Source organism: Acipenser ruthenus, chromosome 30, assembly GCF_902713425.1.
Source record: "Acipenser ruthenus chromosome 30, fAciRut3.2 maternal haplotype, whole genome shotgun sequence".
In the NCBI taxonomy this organism is placed as follows: domain Eukaryota; kingdom Metazoa; phylum Chordata; class Actinopteri; order Acipenseriformes; family Acipenseridae; genus Acipenser; species Acipenser ruthenus.
The window spans coordinates 1,741,351-1,763,595 of NC_081218.1; the positions used below are offsets into that span (position 1 = coordinate 1,741,351).

At 41.4% G+C, this 22,245-nt stretch overlaps 2 protein-coding genes across 3 annotated transcripts; both read left to right on the plus strand.

Annotated features, from left to right (window-relative positions):
* Positions 1–2,249: 2,249 nt before the first annotated feature.
* Positions 2,250–16,309, plus strand: LOC117435358 (serine/threonine-protein phosphatase 5-like). Its single transcript, XM_034058448.3, has 13 exons — positions 2,250–2,410; positions 3,967–4,208; positions 5,371–5,518; positions 6,028–6,152; positions 6,339–6,404; positions 6,728–6,826; positions 8,867–8,972; positions 9,541–9,683; positions 10,878–10,965; positions 11,636–11,676; positions 12,136–12,314; positions 12,494–12,575; positions 13,217–16,309. The coding sequence occupies exons 1-13, from the start codon at positions 2,317–2,319 to the stop codon at positions 13,277–13,279; spliced, it is 1,476 nt and encodes a 491-aa protein (XP_033914339.1). The 5' UTR covers positions 2,250–2,316; the 3' UTR covers positions 13,280–16,309.
* A 629-nt stretch (positions 16,310–16,938) lies between these two features.
* On the plus strand, positions 16,939–22,207 carry LOC117396175 (THAP domain-containing protein 5-like). Of its 2 annotated transcripts, none has more exons than XM_059004868.1 (5): positions 16,939–17,068; positions 18,500–18,692; positions 19,451–20,262; positions 20,413–20,599; positions 21,245–22,207. In XM_059004868.1, coding segments are annotated over exons 1-5 (1,323 nt in total). In that variant the 5' UTR covers positions 16,939–17,066; the 3' UTR covers positions 21,374–22,207. The 2 variants fall into 2 exon arrangements, with proteins under 2 accessions (XP_058860851.1, XP_033850618.3); XM_033994727.3 differs by lacking the exon at positions 16,939–17,068 and adding an exon at positions 17,238–17,484.
* Positions 22,208–22,245: the final 38 nt, after the last annotated feature.

A 22,245-nucleotide genomic window follows, 5' to 3' on the forward strand; every position in this document is an offset into this window, starting at 1 on the left:
TCTTGCGTTCTTGGATTTCCTCAAAGTTAACCGTGTGCATGACGTTAGTTTAAATACCTCTTCCCAGGCCGTGGTTCTGCAATGGAAACGTAACCAGGCTCTCCTGCTGCCGGTAGAAGTCATGTCAGGAAATCATCTACGCGCAGATAAAGTGTGCTATCTGTAGTTTGGGTTGCCAGCCACTGGACATCCCAACAACCACAAAGGGACCTAGTGCCGATTACAGCTAATGATTAATGTTTTAGAGAACCATTTTACACAAAATAACAATGCGTGTATTTTTAATGTGATTTTATCATTTTTTCTTACCCTTCTGTTTGAAGGGGAGGATGCTAGGTAGTGGCACATTGAATCAGCAAATTGATTAATAGATGCCGATGATTGCATCTGCTCCTGTGCATAGGTTATATTGAGTAGGTATGCATACTACTGTAAGCTGTATATGGGCAAAAATAAATAAATAAATAAATAAATAAATAAATAAATAAATAAATAAATAAATAAAAAGCATAACTATATGCATCACGTGGCAATCCTATCTGTATCACCTCAATGCAGAATTTGAATCTCATTGGTTCAAAGTCAACCTCACAGCCCTCTGGACTCTTGACACACCAATTTAAAAATAACTTATTTCCATGTCTCTTCTATCAGACTTAATAAAACATGTCCTTCTATATACAGACATACATTACACAGTGCAGGCTTCCAGAGACAAATGGCTGCAGTGCCATCTGCTGCTGGATAGGAGGTAGTACAGACCGGAGCGTTTTGTTGTAAAAAATGTCGGGGCTCTTGTAAAAATGTGCAATAGGTTTGGTGTGGAAATATAGTTACCTTCCTTCTTGACCTTTTCAGGATCCTTCACTTTATGAAGCCTAATTAACATGTTGACCGCCCGTTGAACTTCACTGCAGTCCAAAACAATAATATTTCCATTACACACATTTATAATATACACAATAAAGCCAAAGACGGTATCAGTGGTGATAATTATTGTAATTGTTCAAGAGTATAGTGCTAATATTGATGCATGAAATGCGGAACAAAAAGGGAAAAATATACAGAATATGACGGTACACTACTGCATCCCTATGATACAAAAAAAAAAAAAAAAACGGGTGGACCACTGGGACAGTGTCAAGGAAAAATCACCCCATAGGAATGGGCCAGTGGGTAGAGCAGGTCCGGATCAAGCGCTTTAATGGACATGGGATGTAGTAGCCGCTAGAGGGCGCTAAAAAGCGCTGTTGAAATAAGAGGAAAAAATACTTCAATATTAACACAGTTAGGTTTAGGAGTAGGGGGTAGATTTAGGGGTTAGTACGCTAGTAGGTACCTACTGGCCCATTTCTACGGGATGATTTTTGCTTGATAACGTCCCATTGATTCGACTGATCTCAATCAGATCGGCTCGTCCAAGACACACAGGGGCGATGGGTAGAACAGTCAAGAAAATTGGCATTTATTAACTAGCTAACACAGCGATCGTCAAAACAAACAAAAGCACTACTCTCAGTTATCGTTGTGATCTCAGTATAGCCCCATACATTTCAAATACACATATCTTATTATGATAATTTTTAAAAGTTTTATTATTATTATTATTATTGACACCTTTTAAAATCATATCTCCAGCCGTACACGGCTCTAATTAAGGGTACACTGATTCAAAAGTGCTGCGATTGACGACCTGCACAAATCACTACGAACAAGATAAAGTGTAGTTCGCCCACAACATCGTAGATGTTTACAATTTTTGATAACCCAATTTTGTTGCTCAAGTCACATAACTTTGCTGAATTGTGAAAAAAAAAAAAAGTATAAAAATGAACTTTAAGTTAAGGGCCAAACTATGTACAGGGTGTGAAGGTCTGGAGCCAACTCCCCAGTAATGTTGTTGAAGCTGACACCCTGGGATCCTTCAAGAAGCTGTTTGATGAGATTTTGGGATCAATAAGCTACTAACAACCAAACGAGCAAGATGGGCTGAATGGGGCCTCCTCTCGTTTGTAAACTTTCTTATATTGAGGTGGGCGTTTCCTTGTACATATGTCACTTCCGAGATATCTTACTTATGTTTTTTTTTTAAAAACGCACATACTTGGTAGCAAACATAATTTAACATGAGGCAGACAATGCTGGCTCTACCGCTGCATATTTTAATAGGCATTGCTGACTATTGTAGAGTCGGTTTCATTCCCATATTTCCGCTTCTAAAACTACAGCCTGCGAGTCTAAGGGTTTCCATGGCAGCAGCGGTTTGCGGCAGTGTGTTGACAGCGACAGAGTGTTTGCGACGGCGAAGCTACCGGCATGGCGGGCGCGGCGGATTGCGGCAGTGTGAAGATGGCGGAGGCTGAAAGGAGTGCAGAAACGCTCAAGGAGAAGGCGAATAACTACTTTAAAGGTATACATTAAAATATATATATATATTTATATATGAAATAACTCGAATCAGAATAAGACGAGGCGGGTGAAGGACACATGTCGTGTCGGATATGTTCTGCCTCGGATAAGCAGGCTGCCGGAAGACTGAGTCATGCGGAGCAAGTTACTTAGTAAATGACAGAACCCTATAAAATTATGCGTAATAATGTGAACGGTGTTGTACTGTCGGTTACCACAATATGATTCTAAATTCAGCGGTTTGACTTTGAGCTGAAATAGACACGATCACAAAAAAAGGCGGATCTGTGTCCTGGGGAGAACGAGAGTCGTAGATTAGAAACGGCAAATTGTTGATTCATGCTGGAAAAGTGGAATTCAAATGATGGATCCATGCATGGCAGTGTACTGGTGGTGGGTGATCATTCTGCTGATTAAGTTTAGCGGCATAAAAAAAGTCTTGATTGTACATTTTAAACGAAGGAGCAACGGGGATAGGTGTTCAAGTGGGCTAAGTGGGTAAACTGATAGCAAATGAGAGATTCCCCCCCCCCCCCCCCAAAAAAAAAAATCATAAATAATAATACTAATGCAAATTGTATGTTACTAATTTTTAAGATACATCCACCATTTTGCCAATAAATGTGTCTAAATTGGACTTTGAGATCTATGTAAATATTATAAGCAGACTCGGTCGTTTCGCTGTTTAACAAGAAAGCCGTATGCGCATTAGCGGAAGTAAGAGAAGACCCAAACGGCAGTGTTCGGTTGGTTCAAACGTCAAGTGCATCGAAGTACAACTTTTTAATTGCATCCTTAAATTGATTTGTGAAAATCTGCATCGTAAATGTGCACGGGGATCTCTTCAGGGTGTGTGTAGACTCCTCAAAGTGCACTGAAATGTGTTGTTCATCTTATTAACAATGTCATGCATGAAACGCATAATATATTTTTCATTGGCCCTTTTTTGTTCCATTGCTTTACTTGGGGGTAAAAATGTCAGCCTCGTATGAGGCTAGCATGCATTTGCGTCTTCCATGTGCCCCCCATATAAAGACTAGAAGTGTTTTTTTTTTTTTTAATCCACCCTTGTATGAGGTCAGCATGCATGCAAGGGTTAAACAATGGTGGCATTTAGAGAAGGACCATCAATATACCGGGATGGAAATAAGACCCCCATTGCATAGCAGTTTGATCCATTCCTGGTTTTACTGTGAGATTAATAAAACACAAATGTATGAGTTTGTTACTGTATCTATACACTGGGGCAAGATCGTATCAAAACCTGGACTGGGTGAAACTGCTATGCAATAGGAGTCTTATTTATATCCCTGATATACTTCTCACTGAGCTGCAAATTCGATTTCGAGGTGGACTAAAGCAGTCTTTGGTAAGTGCACTCAAAATACAAATAAATTGATGTTGTGCTTAAACATGGACCACATGCTTTTGACCACAAACTTTGCTGTGTGGTTAACCCTTTGTCTGCCTTTTCTTTTACAGTGTTTTTGCTACTCTTCAATGGGACGTTTTGTTTTGGTAACCTATACTTTTTTTTTCCCCCCTTCGTTGTTGCAGAGAAGGACTATGAGAATGCCATCAAATATTACTCTGAAGCTGTGGAACTGAACCCTGACAATGCCATCTACTATGGAAACCGCAGCCTGGCTTACCTCCGCACAGAGTGCTATGGCTATGCCCTGGCAGACGCCACTCTCGCCCTGGAGCTTGATAAGAATTACATCAAGGGGTACTACCGGCGTGCCACCTCCAACATGGCACTGGGCAAGTTCAAAGCAGCGCTCAAAGACTACGAAACGGTGAGCTGTTGTCAAGGGGGTGATGGAGAATGAGTGTTAAGCCTCTGGGCTGGCTGTACCATACGCAGTAAAAGCTACTTTGAGTACTTTTGTGGTACTGAGTATAGACATATGTTAGAATGTGCATTTCATTTTGCGGCTTTTCGTTTGCATTCAAATTGTGTGGCTCCTTATAAGTTTTCTCCTGTCCTATGATAATGCAGCAATCTGAATAGTGATGTAAAACTAGAGGAACCAATCAGCAGCAGGGATGTCGTATCCACTAAATATCCACGGTTTTGGTACCACAGTTGTTTCTCCATACCACGGTTATGGAGTTCACAGTCTACCGTGGTGTGTAAGTCGTGTGCTGTCCCTACTGGCGAATGTTGCACTGTAATGGACGCTTATTAAAAATATGTTCTTTTGTATAAGATACTCGTGTTTTGTAGTTGTAGAGAGAATGGAAAATATGTTGAAATACAGAAAAGGAGGATAAAACACATCTGTCAAGCTGTTTAAAGTGACATAGTTTTATTTTTTTTTATTTTGAAATGACCTTGGTGTGTTTTTTTAAGTAGCTTCTTTTAAAATAAGGGCAATGGATTTCATACTGGATTTAATAACTGTATAATAAAAAGATATAATATGATGATAGCTGAGGTATATTTTTTGAAGGTTATCGTACCATCAAACTGTAGTACTGTGATATCCCTAGTCACCAGTAGTTTTGGATGGGAGCTTATTCTCATACCTGACCTCAATAGCTTATTTATAGAAGCAAAATATACTGGGCCACTGTCACAAACAATTTACCACTGGTCCAAGTTTCCATTATTCTTATAATTTTACAACTACTAAGAAACAACTAAGATGATTGTCTGAAACAAAACATTTTGTTTCCTGTTTTTCAAAGAATTGGGGATTTTTTCAAACATGCTCTTCCAATTAAGCATGTGTATTTGTGGATATAGATATAACATCATTTATGAAATATGTTTTTCGGTGGCTTAATTCTCCTCTGACTAGCGTGTAATAGCAGAGCGCTGTTTAACAATCGTCATGGTTATTTTCCATTTTGTAAACTCCAGGTGATTTCCAGAGTTTCTGTTGGTTTGTATTGCAATCCCAGGAGGGTATCAACCCTATCCCTCCACTTCATTTTGTGTATCACACACACCAGGTAGTAAAAGTGAGGCCCAATGACAAGGATGCCAAGCTGAAGTACCAGGAGTGCAGTAAGATCGTCAAGCAGAAGGCGTTCGAACGAGCCATCGCCAGCGACGAGCTCAAGAGATCAGTGGTGGATTCGCTGGACATTGAGAGCATGAGTGAGTAACCTGTGTGGGGAGGAGATCTGGAATCTGATATGCAGCGTCAGGTAATAAATATGATTGCCTTAGTGTAAGATGTATATCAGAATTCTCTCAATTGTTTTACCCAGATGTCGCGTCAGACTCAGGAATGACTAGGTTGTAACTGGCAATGACGATGCTTGGCTTGGCTTGCTATACTGTGGTGTTGACCCTTTTAAAGGGTTAACAAATACAATTGTGCTAACTTTTCTTATTTTTTCGTGGTTTTGCATGAAACAGGGTTTAAAATGTACTGACCGGTTGGATCCGGTCATCCAAATGGTCAGTTTCCTCCTCGTGATACTTGAGTCGCTCTGAAACGTATTTTAAGAAGAAACCGTTTGAACAACAAGCGCTCAGTTCCTTGTGTAGTGCCCAGGGGTTATAGAAGGAGATGGTTTTTATCTTCATGTCGGCTGCAAATGTTGCCGGGTTCTGATTAGCTCTTACGTGAGCTCTCACAGTGTCGTGACGGTTTTCCTCAGCTATCGAGGATGAGTACTTGGGTCCCAAGCTTGAGGAAGGGGGGAAGATCACACTGAAGTTCATGAAGGAGATGATGGGCTGGTTCAAGGACCAGAAGAAACTGCACAGAAAGTGCGCCTACCAGGTGAGAGAGGGAGGGAGGGAGGGAGGGAGGGAGGGAGGGAGGGAGGGCTGAAAGATTAGCTATGAGGAGTTATCCCATCATTCTGTTTTGTGGCGAGACGACCACCTGATACGTTTTAATACATTTTTAAAAGGGGGGGTCTTGTAGTTTTGGAGCCACTAACTTGCTCTTGAATTTCTTTTTCAGATTTTGGTACAGGTGAAAGAGGTTCTATCCAAGCTTCCCAGTCTTGTAGAAATTACATTAAAAGAGGTATGTCATTTGCTGATGCTTAGATGCCTAATCTGTGTGCTGTCAGTACATTGGTACATGGTAAAGATAAATACAAAATATGTAAGGCAACATCAACTGAAAAACATTTCGAACATTTACAAACTGTAGCTACTGTGCACAGTCACAGTTAAAAGACAATGCATTAAGGAAGATGATGCTATCGAACTCAGCGGGGTTGCAATCAGCGGTTGTGCCCATTTGGCTTTTGAATGCGTTCCATTTTTGACTTTCCCTTGACATTGTGCCACTGGGTTTTGTTCACAGTAACACGCTGACACCTCACTGCTTCTTTTCTCTCCCAGACAGAGAAGATCACGATATGCGGTGACACACACGGACAGTACTACGACCTGCTGAATATATTTGAACTGAACGGCTTGCCCTCTGAAACTAACCCCTATGTATCCTTTCACTGCTCTGTTGTGCACCATTACCTGAGTCAGAGGGTTTTTTTATGTACTACTTGTCTCTTCAAGGAAAGATTTCATTGAAGTTCCTGAAATCCTAAACGGTATCGATCAACTTAACCTAAGGCACTAATTCAAATTTAGCACAGAGTAGAACGAAAGGGCATAAATTTAAGCTAAGTAAGTTTAGAACAGTTGTCGATGCATTGAATAGCTTTCATACATTAAAACAACAATAAGAATCTGTCCTATTAAATTGGATTCCTGTCCTAGATTAGAAACTGTCCAGTAAATTTGTGTAGGGACATATTGCATGCTAAGTAAAGACAAGCCTTGATGAGTTAAGCACTTTATACAATCGAAATATAAACTGCTACCCAGCAAGGAGTCAGTCAAATGGCACCTCCTTAGGGACATTTTAGCATATGCTTGAAATGTTCTGGCCTTGTGGAATATGTACAGATTTAAAAAAACAACAAAAAAAATAATAATCTTGTTGCTGATTTACGTTCATTTCTTTCCCTGCACTGGCAAGAAGTAACCTGCCCCTGTTGACTTTACAGAATCCATCATGGAATTCATTGCAAGAGCAAACAGAAAAGTATAAAGCTATCCAAACCAGATGGTCACAGTCTTATCTAGAAGGTGTCCACGTCTTGCCTTGCTTGTGTCGTGATTGCTTTGAAAAAGCTCAGAATAGCTGCAATGGATTCTGTCAGCACCATGAGGTGCTCTTCTGAGAAAAGCACTGTAGAAATTCAAGTGGTTTTAGCGGTTATTTTTCCTGAAGGAATATTGTTTGCCTTCAGCTCAGGAGATGCAGTTTTATTTCTGGCACTGGAAGCGATTCTGACCCTGTTTTGGGTTCAGTTTTTCATGTGCACTTCAAAGGAACAGATGTTAAGAATTTGAAAGGGGTAGTTGTGTACTTAGTTTTGTGCAACTGTTGGCAGCAGTGAATTCTGTTGGCTTAGTCCCTGTAAAAAACACAAAATAAACTGGTGGTGACATCTGTCACTAAAGCAACATGACGTGCAAAGTCATTGATAGTAGCTTTCAATAGATAATCCCAGAACGGAAAGCAGAAAACAATTTCAGATCTGCAAACTGACGGTTTGGAAAAACTTTTGGAAGAATCAGGTGAGGTTACAGCAAACCATAAAGTTACATAAGAGCTTACATTTTACGAAACGTAGGAGTGCCTCTCTACAGCGTGTGACATTTTAGTTTGTGTCTAGTGGTTGTTTTTCCTGTGCAGTGTCACAGTCTTGAAAGACTACCAGACCTAAGTGCATCCTTGTGTCTCTGCATGATTAGAGAGTGATGTCCTTGAGGCATTTCTGCTCACTGAGCATGCCAGCCTTCCACTCTATCACAACGCAATGCAGTAGGAGCACGAGCTAATGGCAGTTTTGTGTATTTCAAAGTATTTAACTAAAAATGACTTTTGCTAATGGATTTCTACTTAGTACCCTTAGCAGTCCAGTTTTTTTTTTTTTTTTCATGCAACTATTTTCCATCGCCTACATTTTATATTTCAGTGGAATCTACGTATAGAATGATACTGTAGATGCAATGAATCGAACTGCCGAACCTCAGTGTTGTGAAGTATTGTCAGTTGGGTACTGTGTTACGTTACAGCTTATTAAGAGTTTAAGACTTCATGACAGTGAGCTGAATGCCCCCTGAGTGCTAAATCGCTATCAGGGGTATGTTTATTCATAATAAAAGCAGTGGTCAGCACTTGTTCCACCCACACAAGCCTATAGTTTCATAATTTCATAAGACTGGTTGGTTTATACCAAGGTAGTTGTTCAGTACTTCCATCTTACAATTCAGTGTTTAAAGTGATGGATCTATACTAATGAAGTAATTTTACTGGGATGAACACTGCTGAATAATGTTACGTTAACCTCTTGAATTGCAAACCGCATTGTAGTTTTCCATATACTTAATGAAAAACTGACGGCCATAGCTGTACTCGACACTGTGAATTGTCCCCTCTGTGCTCTTTTCCTTAGCCCCAGGCTGTAGCTCTTCAATGGGGACTTTGTGGATCGTGGCTCCTTCTCTGTGGAAGTGATCTTGACCCTGTTTGGGTTCAAGCTGCTGTTTCCAGACTGTTTCTACCTGCTCAGGGGTAAGACGTGTAGCTTTTACGCAGCAGGGATCAGAGTTCTACCCATAGAGAAGATGGGAACCTGTGCACCTCACCACTCAATAGGGCTGAAGAGAATCGGCTCCACTGCTAGCGAGATCTGTTGTTCCTCTCTCATGTACAGAGATGGAAATAAGGCCCCTGTTGCATAGCAGTTTCACCCATTCCAGGTTTTACTCCGAGCTTGATTAGCCACAGCGTAGCGTTAACAAGCTCAGCTGTGTGTCTTTTTAAACTTATAGTAAAACCAGGAATGGATCAAACTGCTATGCAACGGGAGTCTTATTTCCATCCCCGATATAGATAACAGGTTGGTCCATAAAGAGATCCAGTGGGATAGCTTTATTTTAAAAGCCACAACCAAAAAGCAGACAAAAATAAATGAGAGGAAGGACGACTAACTCTGGAGAAAGTCACAGTTGTATGGGAATTAAAACATGGATAGAGATGATTATCGTGATCATTGTCGGCTGATAAATAGAAATCGTCCAACCCTAGACCCTTAACCAGGTGAAATGATTGAGGCGTTTGTCGCTTTCTCCTCCTGCAGGGAACCACGAGACAGACAACATGAACCAGATGTACGGGTTCGAGGGTGAAGTGAAGGCGAAGTACACCGCACAGATGTTCGAGCTGTTCAGCGAAGTGTTTCAGTGGCTGCCCCTGGCGCAGTCCATCAACGGCAAAGTGCTGGTAAGCCAGCAGGGGGCGCTCACAGCTGCTCTTAACCCTTTGCGGTCCATTTATTAATCGCGCGTCAGGCACGCCAGGTCTAATTTATTTTCACACGCGCAGTTAATTTTATACGCGCTGTTTAAAAGTATTTTTTTTCACAGTCAAACGGGTTTAAATGGCCCTGCATATCAACAAAGCACACACTAGGCATCTCCAGCCCCGCCCCACCCTTTTGTTTGCTATAGCGTTCAGCTATGTAAGAAATAAATAATAATAATAATAATAGTAGTACATACCGATCGATCATCTTCCGGATCACTCGTTTTATCACCAAACTCCTCAATAATGCGATCCAAGTCATTATTTTATTACTATAACATCTGAAAAAAGCTCTGCAAATGTCCATGATAGTCTCAGTGCGCTGACGCACTTAGCCAGCTTGTTTACTATGGACGGCCATTATCCGATACCTGATACCATGTATGACTATTCATGAAATACGCCTTTTTTTTTTCTTTTTTTTTTTTCCGACTTGTCTCGGCTCCTGTCGCTACCACTCGGCAATTGAATGGTTTTCTCGGCTTTTTCCGGAGAAAAAACGACTAAACACCCGTTTATTGCGTTGCTATAATGATGTCGGACCCAGTCCGACAAAGGACCTGTGAGGAATAATTGCAATGTCGGACCCAGTCCGACAATGGACCGCAAAGGGTTAAAGCAGCAATCCCACAATCTTACACTGAAATCTCCTGAGTGAATAGCAGGGATAGGAATAAGACTCCCATTGCATAGTAGTTTAATAAGCTACACCTGAGCTTGTTACCTATACACTCTGTGGCTAATCAAGCTTGGGGGAAACTGCTTTGCAATAGGAGTCCTATTTCCATTGCCGGTGAATGGTAATTGCATTCTTTAATAGCCCTTCTGTGCACATCACAATCCTTTGGTTACTTGCTGCATCGGGGGTATTAATGAAACAAGGCAATGACACTGTCTACTGTGAGCTTCCCCTCCTAGCTTTGAGGCTCTCAAGCCTGACCTGAACACCTCCTGCTATTCTGGATTTCTGATGCAGACTAAAAGGTCTATCCGCCCTAATTGTGTGGCCCTTGGGTGGGATGTCCTTCGTGTATGGGCCTCGAATTTCCACGGAGGGCTAAGCTGAGCCCACCAAACTTGCTTGTGACCCCAGTCTGTTGTGCTTCCCGCTAGGTGATGCACGGGGGTCTCTTCAGCGAAGATGGGGTAACGCTGGATGACATCCGGAAAATAAACAGGAACAGGCAGCCTCCAGATTCAGGTACAGGACAACATACTACTTCATAAATCTTCAGTTCTGTTATCAGAGTGGTTATTATTCTAATATCTGTGACTTCTGTAATAAACAGTACATAGAATGACTCAAATGTACAGCTCTGGCCAAAAGTTTAGCATCATCCTATAGAATGAACTAGTTTTGCTTCATAAAGTCGATGAATGATCGTCACGTTAACATTGAATTGCATACCGGGTTTGTAGTTTTCCATATACTGAACGGAAAAACTGGCACACGCTGTAAAATGTAACATTTCGGAATCTGACTTGAAATACTGTACTACTGTTATGGCTTCCGGTAGACTCTTGCGATCTCATTTTGTAGTTTCTTTGAATAAATGATAAATAAAATATGGGCGTTGTTTCCTTCATAATGACAATAATATTTTATCTGTAAACATGTAACCTACATTTAAAAAAGTAAAGAAAAGAAAATGTACCGGTAGAGGATGAGTTTGATTAAGTGTCTTAGCTACAAATATACTTAAAGAATGTAGCATGTACTGTAGCTGTTTTAAGTATCAGAAAAAACAGTCTGCCTTTGTTCAGACATCACTCCCCACAACAGCAATCGCCACTTAACAGCAACAAAGCAAAGAGCATCGTCATGTTGCTACTAACGAGCACTGTTTTGATGGCATGCCTTCTCTTCGCAGGGCCAATGTGTGATCTGCTCTGGTCGGACCCACAGGCTCTGGTAAGATCCCTTTCCTGCAAAGCAAAAAATAATAATAAAAAAGAATATTACCTGCATGTGTGTATCCTCATAGGTATTTAAGTTTGCAGTTTTTATAACGGTGTGGAAAACTATCATCTAGTTCTTGCTTTTGAGTACCCTTTTCATGCAAAGCGAAGAAAAAAAATGTTTGCATGCTGCAGGGATTGAAATAAAACTCCTAATTGCAAATCCGTTTCACCCATTCCAGGTTTTAATACATGCTTGATTAGCCCCAGTGTATAAGTAACAAGCTCTGGTGTGTCTTATTTAACTCTGTGAAACCAGGAATGGACCAAACTGCTCTGCAATGGGCAGTCTTATTTCCATCCCTATGCTGCAGTAAAACCAGCTCCCTGATGCACTGGGCTAGGTGAACCCTAAAATAAAAACTGAGAGATTCTCGAGATTGGGAATTGACTTGCTTCTCATTGCCCTCAGGACGGCCGGTCGGTCAGTAAGCGAGGGGTCAGCTGTCAGTTCGGCCCGGACGTCACTAAACGGTTCCTGGAGCAGAACCAGCTGGATTACATCATCCGCAGCCACGAGATGAAGTCTGAGGGGTATGAGGTCACGCACAATGGGCAGTGCATCACCGTCTTCTCAGCGCCCAACTACTGGTGAGTCACCGAGACACGAGCCAATCATAAACCTCGTGTGAGACATCAACCAATCACAGTTTAGGATCTGTCAGAAATCCAGTACATCTTATCCTGTGCAGAGATGTCATCCCGTGCATGGGGTTGAATGCCTAGCTAGTACAGGGGGAATGTAAACTGTTTTTATTCCTTTGTCACAGCGACCAGATGGGGAACAAAGGTGCATATATCCACCTCAAGGGGTCCGACCTCAAACCTGAGTTTCACCAGTTTGCAGCTGTGGTGAGTACAGACGCCCAGGCGCAGGCAGTTCTGTAAGGTTTTATAATAATAATAATAAATAATGACGGATCACTGTCACATGCACTCACACACAAGTATTAACACCCAATACAAGATGATTCAAGAAAACATGTTAAATACAAGCATTTACGGAACCTTAGCCACTACTTTAATATGACAAGGACCAAAATACACCATTTCTGGTAGTTTAACAAACCACAGAAGCTCTAAACAATTTCAAATATTTGTTCATTGGCACCTTTACATTAAAAAGTCTGTAAAAATGTAATATAACTAATAAAAAAAAAAGACATTGATTGAAAAATGTTACACAGTAACTAAGCTGCAATATAAAGTCAATAGCCAGAAAAAGGGAGAATTATTCTGTTGAAGAACATTTTGGCAACACAGCAGAGGGTGATCAAGGCAAAGTTGGATTCAGTATTTTCTTGAATTATATTAAGTGTAGGGTGCCAGTACTTTTTATATATACTCATTACTTAGAGGTTGAAGCTAATTAAAAATCTACAGCTAGTGTCTACTAGAGTTTATTCACATCTTGTGATTGAATGTATACCTAACCAGTTTTAACCAACACAGTTTTCCTCTCTCTCTCTCTCTCTCTCTCATTGCTCTTGCAGCCTCACCCAAATGTCAAGCCCATGGCATACGCTAACTCCCTGATGCAGATGGGGATGATGTAACTGTGCTGGGTCTTTTTTGGGGGGGACCCGCCGCGAGACTTGTTTTGTTTTTCGTCAATTCTTTTTCCATATCTTCCTCCTCTCACCCTCCCACCCTCCCTGTCCGCTGATCTGGAAAAACAAACGGAAAAGGGGCGCAGTGGGATTGTGTTTCCGCCAGAGAAAACCGCACTTTGTACAAAAATTATCTTTTTTTTTTTTTTTTTTTTTTTTTCAGACTCGGTATTTATAAAAACGACACAGGGCCTCGCTGCTACTCTTAAAGAGGTTGGGAAGGGAGGGTTGGGATCTCAATTCTGCTCCCCTCACTCCAGCCTGTGTAATGCCTGTGGCTGACACGGCTGTGAAGTTAGAATCCACTAAAAGATTGTCAGAGGCTGTGTCTGACTGGCCCCTGAATGTAATTTAAACTGCCATTGCGGACGCGGATTCTGGAGAAATCATTTTAGCCACACCTTCCTCCGCTGAGTCTGCCCAGCGAGGTTTTTACAGTAAAAGTAGGCAGGGATCTTCTGTTCAAGAATATCGGGGTCGCGAAAAACCTGATCGCTCCAGACTGTCTCTGATTTTGCCTTTCAAGTCGCACTATACTGAATGAAAGTTATTTAATTGGGCTGCTGGGTATATATCCTGGCCTTTTTTTGTAAGTACTTGAAACTGATAAAAGGTTTACCTGAATCTGTAGCTATTTCGTTGACAACAGCATGACATAGAGGCTACCTTAAAGTCGAAATGCTATTTCTTACCCAGTTGAGAGCAGATTTGGCCCCCAGTCATGCTGGCTAATTTTAATGATCAACAAGGGTTGGACTGCGGGCTAAGTGGATTTCTACCCCAGCTGTTAAAACAGGACAGGTCAAGGGTTGTGCGGGTTGCCCAGTCTGTCTTGGAGGGCAATTGATAACACTAGAAATCAGAAATAGGATTCCCAATGGTGTTGTAGCATAGAACGTGTTCTTGTCTGAAATAAAGAAAAATGTTCTTCCAGCAACAATTGGCTTAACCTGAGTCTGTGGAAAAGGTCATCAGAGTCATAAGGCTGTAGAGCTTACCGGGGGGAAAAACAATTCAATCTTGTAGCTCAAATGGATCTCCTTTTGATTCGAATTGGATTTGTACCCAGCGTTGGCACACTTGCTAATCAACACCTTGTATTGCATGAATAAGAAAAGATGTAATAGAAATGTTGTTTGGCATACTTTTCCTTTATGGAATAAAGCCTGTACTCTGATAGAGTTTCCAGTTAATTACAGGCAGCAGGAGTTCTTCAGTACTTGACCCTTTTCTGCCGATAAATGTTTGCAGAGAGTCAAATTGGCTGCACTTCCCTAAAGATGATGATCAAAGTCCTGTTTAAATACAGTAGTGCAAATGTATTCGAACACCTCAAGATTTCTCATGTATATCCTTTATATACCTACCAGCAGTGGTTTGTCAAGTCATAGACGTGCTAGTTTGAGTGATGAAGGCATTTCTGTCATTTCCAAAAGCGTTGTTATCCCAGATTGTGGTCTTTGCCTGTAACAGGGTTGGGGTCTTTTTCTGTTTTTCAATTCATTCCCAATTTCCATTCCATTTTAATCAATTCCAACACATTATTGATTAAAATTGCAATTGGCAATATTCTGTTAAAATGAGCTTCTCACCGTGACAACAAATGACTTAAATTGAAATCGCTGTTCATCAATTAAATTGGCTTCAAATGAAAGCAGTTGAACAACCACAGTAATTGTTCAACTGCTTTCAAAGGAATTGGAATTTAAATTGATTTTAGGGGGTCCCCGAGTGGCTCCCCTGGTAGAGGTGCAGCCACGTGGTGCGCAGGGTGGGTCAGACAGCACAGGTTCGCATCCTGGCTGTGCAAAGTAGGCTGGTCTTCGCTGGGGACTCCGAAGGGAGCGTCGCATTGGCTCCCGCGATTTAGGGAGGTAAAACCGACAGGGACTGTTTCTCCTCATCGCTTTACAGTGAACCCTGCTGGCCAGGCGCCCAGTGAGTTCAGAACGGACACCTGCAGGGCTGGTGTCCTCCAGAGGTCAGTAGTTTGCTGACATCCGCTCTCGAGTTGGGGGGTGAAAAAGGAAGCTGGATTGGTTGTGGGATTGGAGGACGGCCACTGAATGTTCTGGTCTCCCGAGCCATGGGGGGGGGGGGGGGGGTGGTTCGGGGAGGAACTGGAATTGACCCCAACCCTGATCAGGAAGCAGCAGTTTTCACACTTCGGTATTGAAAAAATCGCTAGATCTGAAAATAAAATGAAAAAAAAAAAAAACAGAACCAAAAGTTTTTCCGCAAAAGAACAAAGAGGGAGGAAGGGTAAATGATTTTTAATTATTTGTGCTGACAATGCCATAGCACACCGCAATATGATTGAATCCTTTTTTTTATTTTCTGTTTTTTGGACATTTCCTCAACAGGTTTTGTTCTGTGTCGGCTGCTTTGAAAATTAGAAATTTGAGTGACCTACCCTGATCCTGTCTCTAGTCTACAGATATAGCTAAAGGTTTTGCATCACCTAGAATTTTAAATTAAAAAAAAAAAAAGAAATATATCAACATATATATATTTTTTTTATAACATCGTGTAATCAAAGAAACTACCAAGTGATATCGCAAAAGTCTACCGGAAGCCATAAACAATATTTCAAGTTTAGATTTCAAAATGTTCAAAGTGTCCGTTTTCCGTTAAGTATATGGAAAACTACGACGCGGTATGTAACTCAATATGTTAACATCATTCAGCAGGTTTCAACATACTATAAGAAACCAAAAATGTGTTCATTCTACAGGGTGATGCTAAACTTTTGGACACGGCTGTACAATAGTGAATGTGAAATAAATGAACGTGCAGGTGGTGAGGAGGGATGATGCGGACACGTGGAAGATTCCGGCTGAGACAGAAGACCGGGAGTAACTCCCACGTCAGCTCTCCACAGAGTTTTTATACATTTTGATTTTGTAATTGGATAATCCTTTCATGTTTAAGAATATATAGTAATAATAATAATAATAATAAATACATTCAAAGCTATCGATGCCTAACGACTTGTTTTTAAATGTTTGTTTTTTTTTCTTCCTGAGGACAGAAAGGATCGGCTGCTATTACAACTGCAAGCTGTTACAAAATCGCAATAAAACAGAATAAATCATCTCTCCTGCTCGTATGGTGAAATCTTGTCGGAGCATACGCAACCCAATAATATAACACTTTACAGAATGCATAACGTGGTGCTTCAAATAATATACATGCCCGGTTTGGGTTGCATTGGGTATTTGGTTGAGTCAGGTGAGCACCTACAACTACGCTCCAAACCAAAAACATACAGTACATGGCAAAAGCGGGTCCAGATTCGTATGATCGTAAGCACCGCAGAGGTGCAATCTTATCAGCTACAGTATTTCAGACAATTGAGCTGTTGCATGTATTTAAAAAAAATAAATACATTTTCTTATCTTTAGTGCCGTCACGCTCTGCAAAAGGTTTATGAAGAGCGGGGTTTGTGGGTAATGTCACGTGTGGGAAAAGGTTGCGTTACATATGGCAGGTTTACACGAGCCAAAGAAATCACATATTGATCCAGCAGGTAACATTGATAACATTACTACCGTAGTATTGACAACCGGTGCATATTGCGCGTCTGTTGCAGTAATATTGTATCCTGATTTAGCTAGCTTGAGCTCAATTTTATGGTGCTGGCGGACGGGATGTTGGAATTCCCGGGAAGAGAAAGAGAAAACAGGGACTGGTGGTAACCGTAATCCAACATCCGTGATATCTGGATTATAAAATGTACCGTTACATTCTGAACCATTAATACCTGAGCACACGTATCACAGCCAGACACGTTTTAATTTTTTTTGTTGTAAAAGTTGCTATTGTACCCCGCTAGATGTCAACACCGCTGTAAAGAACCGAACATTTGCGTAAGCGCGACGTGCCATTAGTAAAGATGGCGTACGTACGTCCCGTCTGGCTTCACATACTGCAAACCTTTGAAGCCGTTCAGGAAGGAACCACGTGACAGTGTAACGAGAGAGAGAGCCATTTAAGATCGTAACCTGGGCATGATTATTTCATAAAACTAGTGTAAATCTCTCCTGTCAGTAACTACAGGTTGCTAATAACATGCCTAAATATTGCACCGCTCCAAACTGCAAAAATAGTTCAGGGCAAACGGGTTCTGACAAGAACATCAGTTTCTACAAGTAAGTCTCTATCGTGTGTGTGTGTTTATACCGCATGAGTACAGTGTACAACTGCTGACTGTGTCCGTAGACCTGTCTGTATTAAAGACAAATTAAATCGTCATGGTGAAAAATCGCGACTGCGTCGGCCGTTTCCATACGAGCGAGAGTTAAGTATTTAAGTTTGCATTTGTAAGTTACAAACTTAATTTAATTTTAGAAAGACGCTATTCAGGTGCGCATCATTATTAACACGCGCATTCATTGTTTCTCTATCAACCAAAGTTTTTTTTTTTTTTCATGTCGTTGTTAAGTTGCATAACTCGCTGTCCACGTTAAGTAATATTAACTTTAATGACCATGAGGTGTTACTACGAATTGTCTGACAGAAATCGATTATAAATCTGCCATTAGTGGTAGACTGCGGTGTTTTCGGTCTTACAAAAGCCTCTTTGCGCCGTGCACAGATAAAATAAACATTCCCATAGAAGATACTACCTAAACTATAACATGGTAGCCACATCGGGCATAAATAATTCCATTGCAACCCTACGGAATCTCAGCGATACCAAAATACAAAAGCCTGCCCCCTTTCTCCAAGCGCAACCGGCAAGACGTGAAGGACAGATCAGATTTTCAACTATCCCGTATTTGAACTGTTACAGTTGCACTTCCTCAATATTTTGAATAAACAAATCATATAATTGCATTCTGATCAAAAAAAAAAAAAAAAACCTCCAAACTCCTCCAGTCATTTCTACAATTAGTTAGTTTTCTTTTGTTTATTAAACACATTTTCATTCATGTACAGTACAGTCTTATAAAAACAAAATATGAGCTGCAAGAATTATTAAAACCACTTTGCTCTTGTGGTTTTTAATGTATCAGAAGCCCTTGATTGAATTATTTTCTTATAGTAAAAATGCATGTATCACCCCTATATTTTTAAAGATAACAGCTCGGATTTTTGCATGTATTGTACAGACACATTGGGGGGGGGAAGTTTGTTACAGGTAGTTTTTCATTGCCTTTATAGGTATCCACTGCATGAACCAGATCGCCTTAAGAGATGGCTGACCAACATGAAGAGGGAGAAATGGACCCCCTCCAAACACCAGCACCTCTGCAATGAACACTTCACCCCAAGCTGCTATGACCTCCGCTGGGGCACCCGCTACCTGACCAGCGATGCAGTGCCCACTGTCTTTGACCTTTCTCATTGCCACGTGGTAAGCCAGTTTTCGCCAGTGTCTGGTTTAAGGTACACAAGGAATTGAACGCTTTATTCAAACAGGTTTCTTCTTAAAATGAGGCAGGAGGCAGTGTGGTCCAGTGGTTAAAGAAACAGCCTTGTAACCAGGACGTCCCCGGTTCAAATCCCACCTCCGCCACTGACTCATTGTGTGACCCTGAGCAAGTCACTTAACCTCCTTGTGCTCCGTCTTTCGGGTGAGACGTAATTGTAAGTGACTCCGCAGCTGATGCATAGTTCACACACCCTAGTCTCTGTAAGTCGCCTTGGATAAAGGCGTCTGCTAAATAAACAAATAATAATAATAATAAAATACATTTCAGAGTGATTTGAGTGTCATGAGGAGAAAACTTACAATTTGGATGAGCAGATTTTAAAAAAATGTTAAACCCTGTTCTGTGCACCACCTCATTGCAAAGATAAGAAAGTTAGGGTTATTTTATTTCTGGGACACATATGTCCCTTGTACCTTAAAGGGTAATCGCTGTCAGATTATTTTTTATGAGCTGTTTCAAGGATGGAAATAAGACTCCTGTTGCAAAGCCTTTGTTTTATCCGTTTCTGGTTTTACTGTGGTGGTATGATTTTGTCCTGTGTGTGCGTGCGTGAAGCACTTTGGGATCTTTGATTTAAAGGCTCTGTAGAAATGTTGTTGATTATTTCAGCAGTGGCATGGGATGTCTATTCCTAACATGCATAATTGTTTTTTTTTTTTTTTTTTTATTTTTCCCCCAGAAAAGGAAATCAAGTTGCGCGCAACGACCGAGCAACCCGAACAAAAGGCCCAAAACATCCAGCAAGAATGAGACCCCTGTGGCCTCCGAAGTAAAGACAGCTGACGTTCCCAGGCTTTTGGAAGCGAACAAGCCCAATACTGTGCGAGTTTACACTATGGCGGTAGACTACAGCATGTCTGCTCAGCCTGTGCTGGTGAAGGCTGTCCATTTAGCTCAGTGTGTCCCTTCCGGCTGTGTGTCGTTAGCTGTTAGCCAAGAAGGGGAAACGGTCCCCTTGACTCTTTTTCAAAGATTGCCCATATTGAGCATCCGAATGGATTCTGACCAATCGGAGGCAGTTATCATTTCAGAACCGTCCCTCCCTGACCCTGACAGTTCGGTAGAGGTCACAGAAGATTCCGGTATCCTCCGGGAGATGCAAGAAGTGATTATAAGCTCGGAAGATCACTGCACGGCGCCCCCTGCAGTTCAGGGTGAGTCTGTCGTCATTGAAAACGTGTCCATCGATACCATAGTGGAGCCGTCTCCCAGTCTCCCCGAAGAGAAGGGGTCCGCCCTGCAGGTTATTGCCTATTTCGAGACCATTCCCAACACCACCGTTGTTGCATCAGGGCTGCCCTGCTACCCAACCCCCAGCCCCGCAGCCCTGAACACTGTGCTGTCTTCCGCGCTGACCCTCCCGATCGTCTCCACCCTGCCCATCGTATCCAATCAGAGCGCGTCTCCGCGCTCCCAGGTGATGACTGTGGAGAAGGTGGATGGCTGTAGTCTGGAGGACACGCCCATCGGGGAGGAGCTGGAAGAACACAGGTCAGAGAGCTTGATGTCTGATTGGCTGTCAGCTACCGAGAGTTATTTTACATCAATTTTATTAGAGCTAGCAACCAGACCTGGGGTACTGCTTACTGCTTTTTTAATTCTTCGTTCACTCTTTATTTGTATCCACTTTTCATTCCCCAGGTATCACAAGAACACGCTGAGCACAGAGCAGCTGGAGGCTGTCATCGTGGGGCTCCAGAAGAAAGTGAAGGTCCTGCAGCAGCGTCATCGCCGGCACTTGGAGAAGCTGATCGCCATGGACGCCCTCGTCCAGCAACTCAAGAAGGAGAACATTGTGTCTGAGGAGAAAATCAGGCTGCTGGAGATGGTGGGTCTGCACTAGCAGGGTTGGGGTCAATTTCTTTTTTTTTTTAGTTCCAGTGCTATTTCCTTTTTAAGCAATTCCAAATTCCAATTCCCATTCTGTTTTAATCAATTCTATTATAGGCCTTCATAAGCATGCAAAACTACACTTTTTAAACCCTGTCCTGAATCTAATTAGAACAGAACATAAAAAGAGTTTGGGAACAAGAAAGGGCCATTTGGCACATCAAGGCTCATCCCTCGTCACCATTTTCACCTACTGGGGTGGGGATCTAGTCTTGTTTTAAATGTTCCCAGTGTTTTAGATCCTACTGCTTCACCTGGTATGCTGTCCCTGTGTAAAAAAGTGCTTTCTACCTTCTGTTCTAAACTTACTTTTACTCAGCTTCCAGTTGTGCCCTCTTGTTTTTCTCTCTGTGCTAAATTTGAAGAAGTGTCTGTGGTTAACTTTATCTAGACCATTTATGATTTTAAAGACTTCAATCAAGTCCCCACTTCTTTTTTTCTAGGCTGAAGGGATGTAATTATTTTAACCTGCCCTCATAGCTCATGGGATCAGCCTAGTTGCTCTGTAACTGCTCGAGTGCAGTGACGTCTTTTTTTGTTGTGGTGACCAAAAACGCTGATGCTTCAGTCTTTACCCCATCAGGCCTACCTTCAGACGAGCGCTGTGAAGTCAGAAGCAGGAGAGACGGTGGCGATTGTTCGTGAGGAAGAAAACGACACCTGTACGCCGTCCAAAAGTAACGCACCAGAGCTACCAGTAGACAGAGAATAACGAAAACAAAAAAGGACCGTGGTTTTTTGGATCGTGTTTGGCAACAAAAATGTTTCCATTAAAAAGCAAAAAAGATTGTGGGTGTCGCTTGAAATCACTATAGCAGATGAGGGCCAGTTGGCCCGAATAGGAGAAGGGTTTAAAGAAAAAAAAAAAAACCACACACACAGATAAATTTGTTCCACGTGCTGTTGGCTACTGCGTAACGTCAAAAGGTGTATTTTGGGGCTTGTTTAGTAGAATTGTTGTACATATTTGTAAGGGAATGCAAAAACATTTATCAAAACAACTTATAGAAGAAAAATGTTTTCATTATTTATTTTGGCACTGGATTTTTTTTATTTATTTTTATTTTTTTATTATTATTTTTATGAGCACTGAACGTAACTCCATTAAAATCATAAGAGATTCTGTTAGTCAAAAGTCTGAATTGTGGGTCACTAACCAGAAACCTGTTGTTGGTTAAATTGGCTTCAAATGAAAGCATTTGAACAATCTAAATAATTAATGCGGCTCTAAAATATAAATGGAAGAAACTGGAATTGGGTAATGTAATGGAAATAGAAAAACCAAAATTGCCCCTGCTGATAACAATAGAAATGTACATAACTGTATGCACTCGGGGTAAAAAGGGTTAGGCAAATTATTTTTGTTATAATTGTCTTATGTGGCTTGCTGGAAAAGGGGTACATATTGTTTTGTTGGTGTTTTCAATGCAGTTTCTCAATCACCACTGAAGTCGCAGGAAAAAATGGTAAGGCTCCTGCCTTGACCAGCGTTGTAGGACACACCTCATGTCAGCAGAAAATATTAAAAAGTATTTATGGAACTGAATTGTTTTTTTTGTTTGTTTGTTTTTTTTGCTGCTGTGC

Bases quoted from the DNA above. Each gene is read 5' to 3' on its own strand.
- LOC117396175 (XM_033994727.3), top strand. From the start codon at position 17,405: ATGCCTAAATATTGCACCGCTCCAAACTGCAAAAATAGTTCAGGGCAA. The intron at 18,693-19,450 runs GTAAGCCAGTTT...TTTTTCCCCCAG, and splicing joins ACCTTTCTCATTGCCACGTG to AAAAGGAAATCAAGTTGCGC. The intron at 20,263-20,412 runs GTCAGAGAGCTT...TTCATTCCCCAG, and splicing joins GAGGAGCTGGAAGAACACAG to GTATCACAAGAACACGCTGA.
- LOC117435358 (XM_034058448.3), top strand. From the start codon at position 2,317: ATGGCGGGCGCGGCGGATTGCGGCAGTGTGAAGATGGCGGAGGCTGAA. The intron at 5,519-6,027 runs GTGAGTAACCTG...GGTTTTCCTCAG, and splicing joins GCTGGACATTGAGAGCATGA to CTATCGAGGATGAGTACTTG. The intron at 10,966-11,635 runs GTACAGGACAAC...TTCTCTTCGCAG, and splicing joins CAGGCAGCCTCCAGATTCAG to GGCCAATGTGTGATCTGCTC.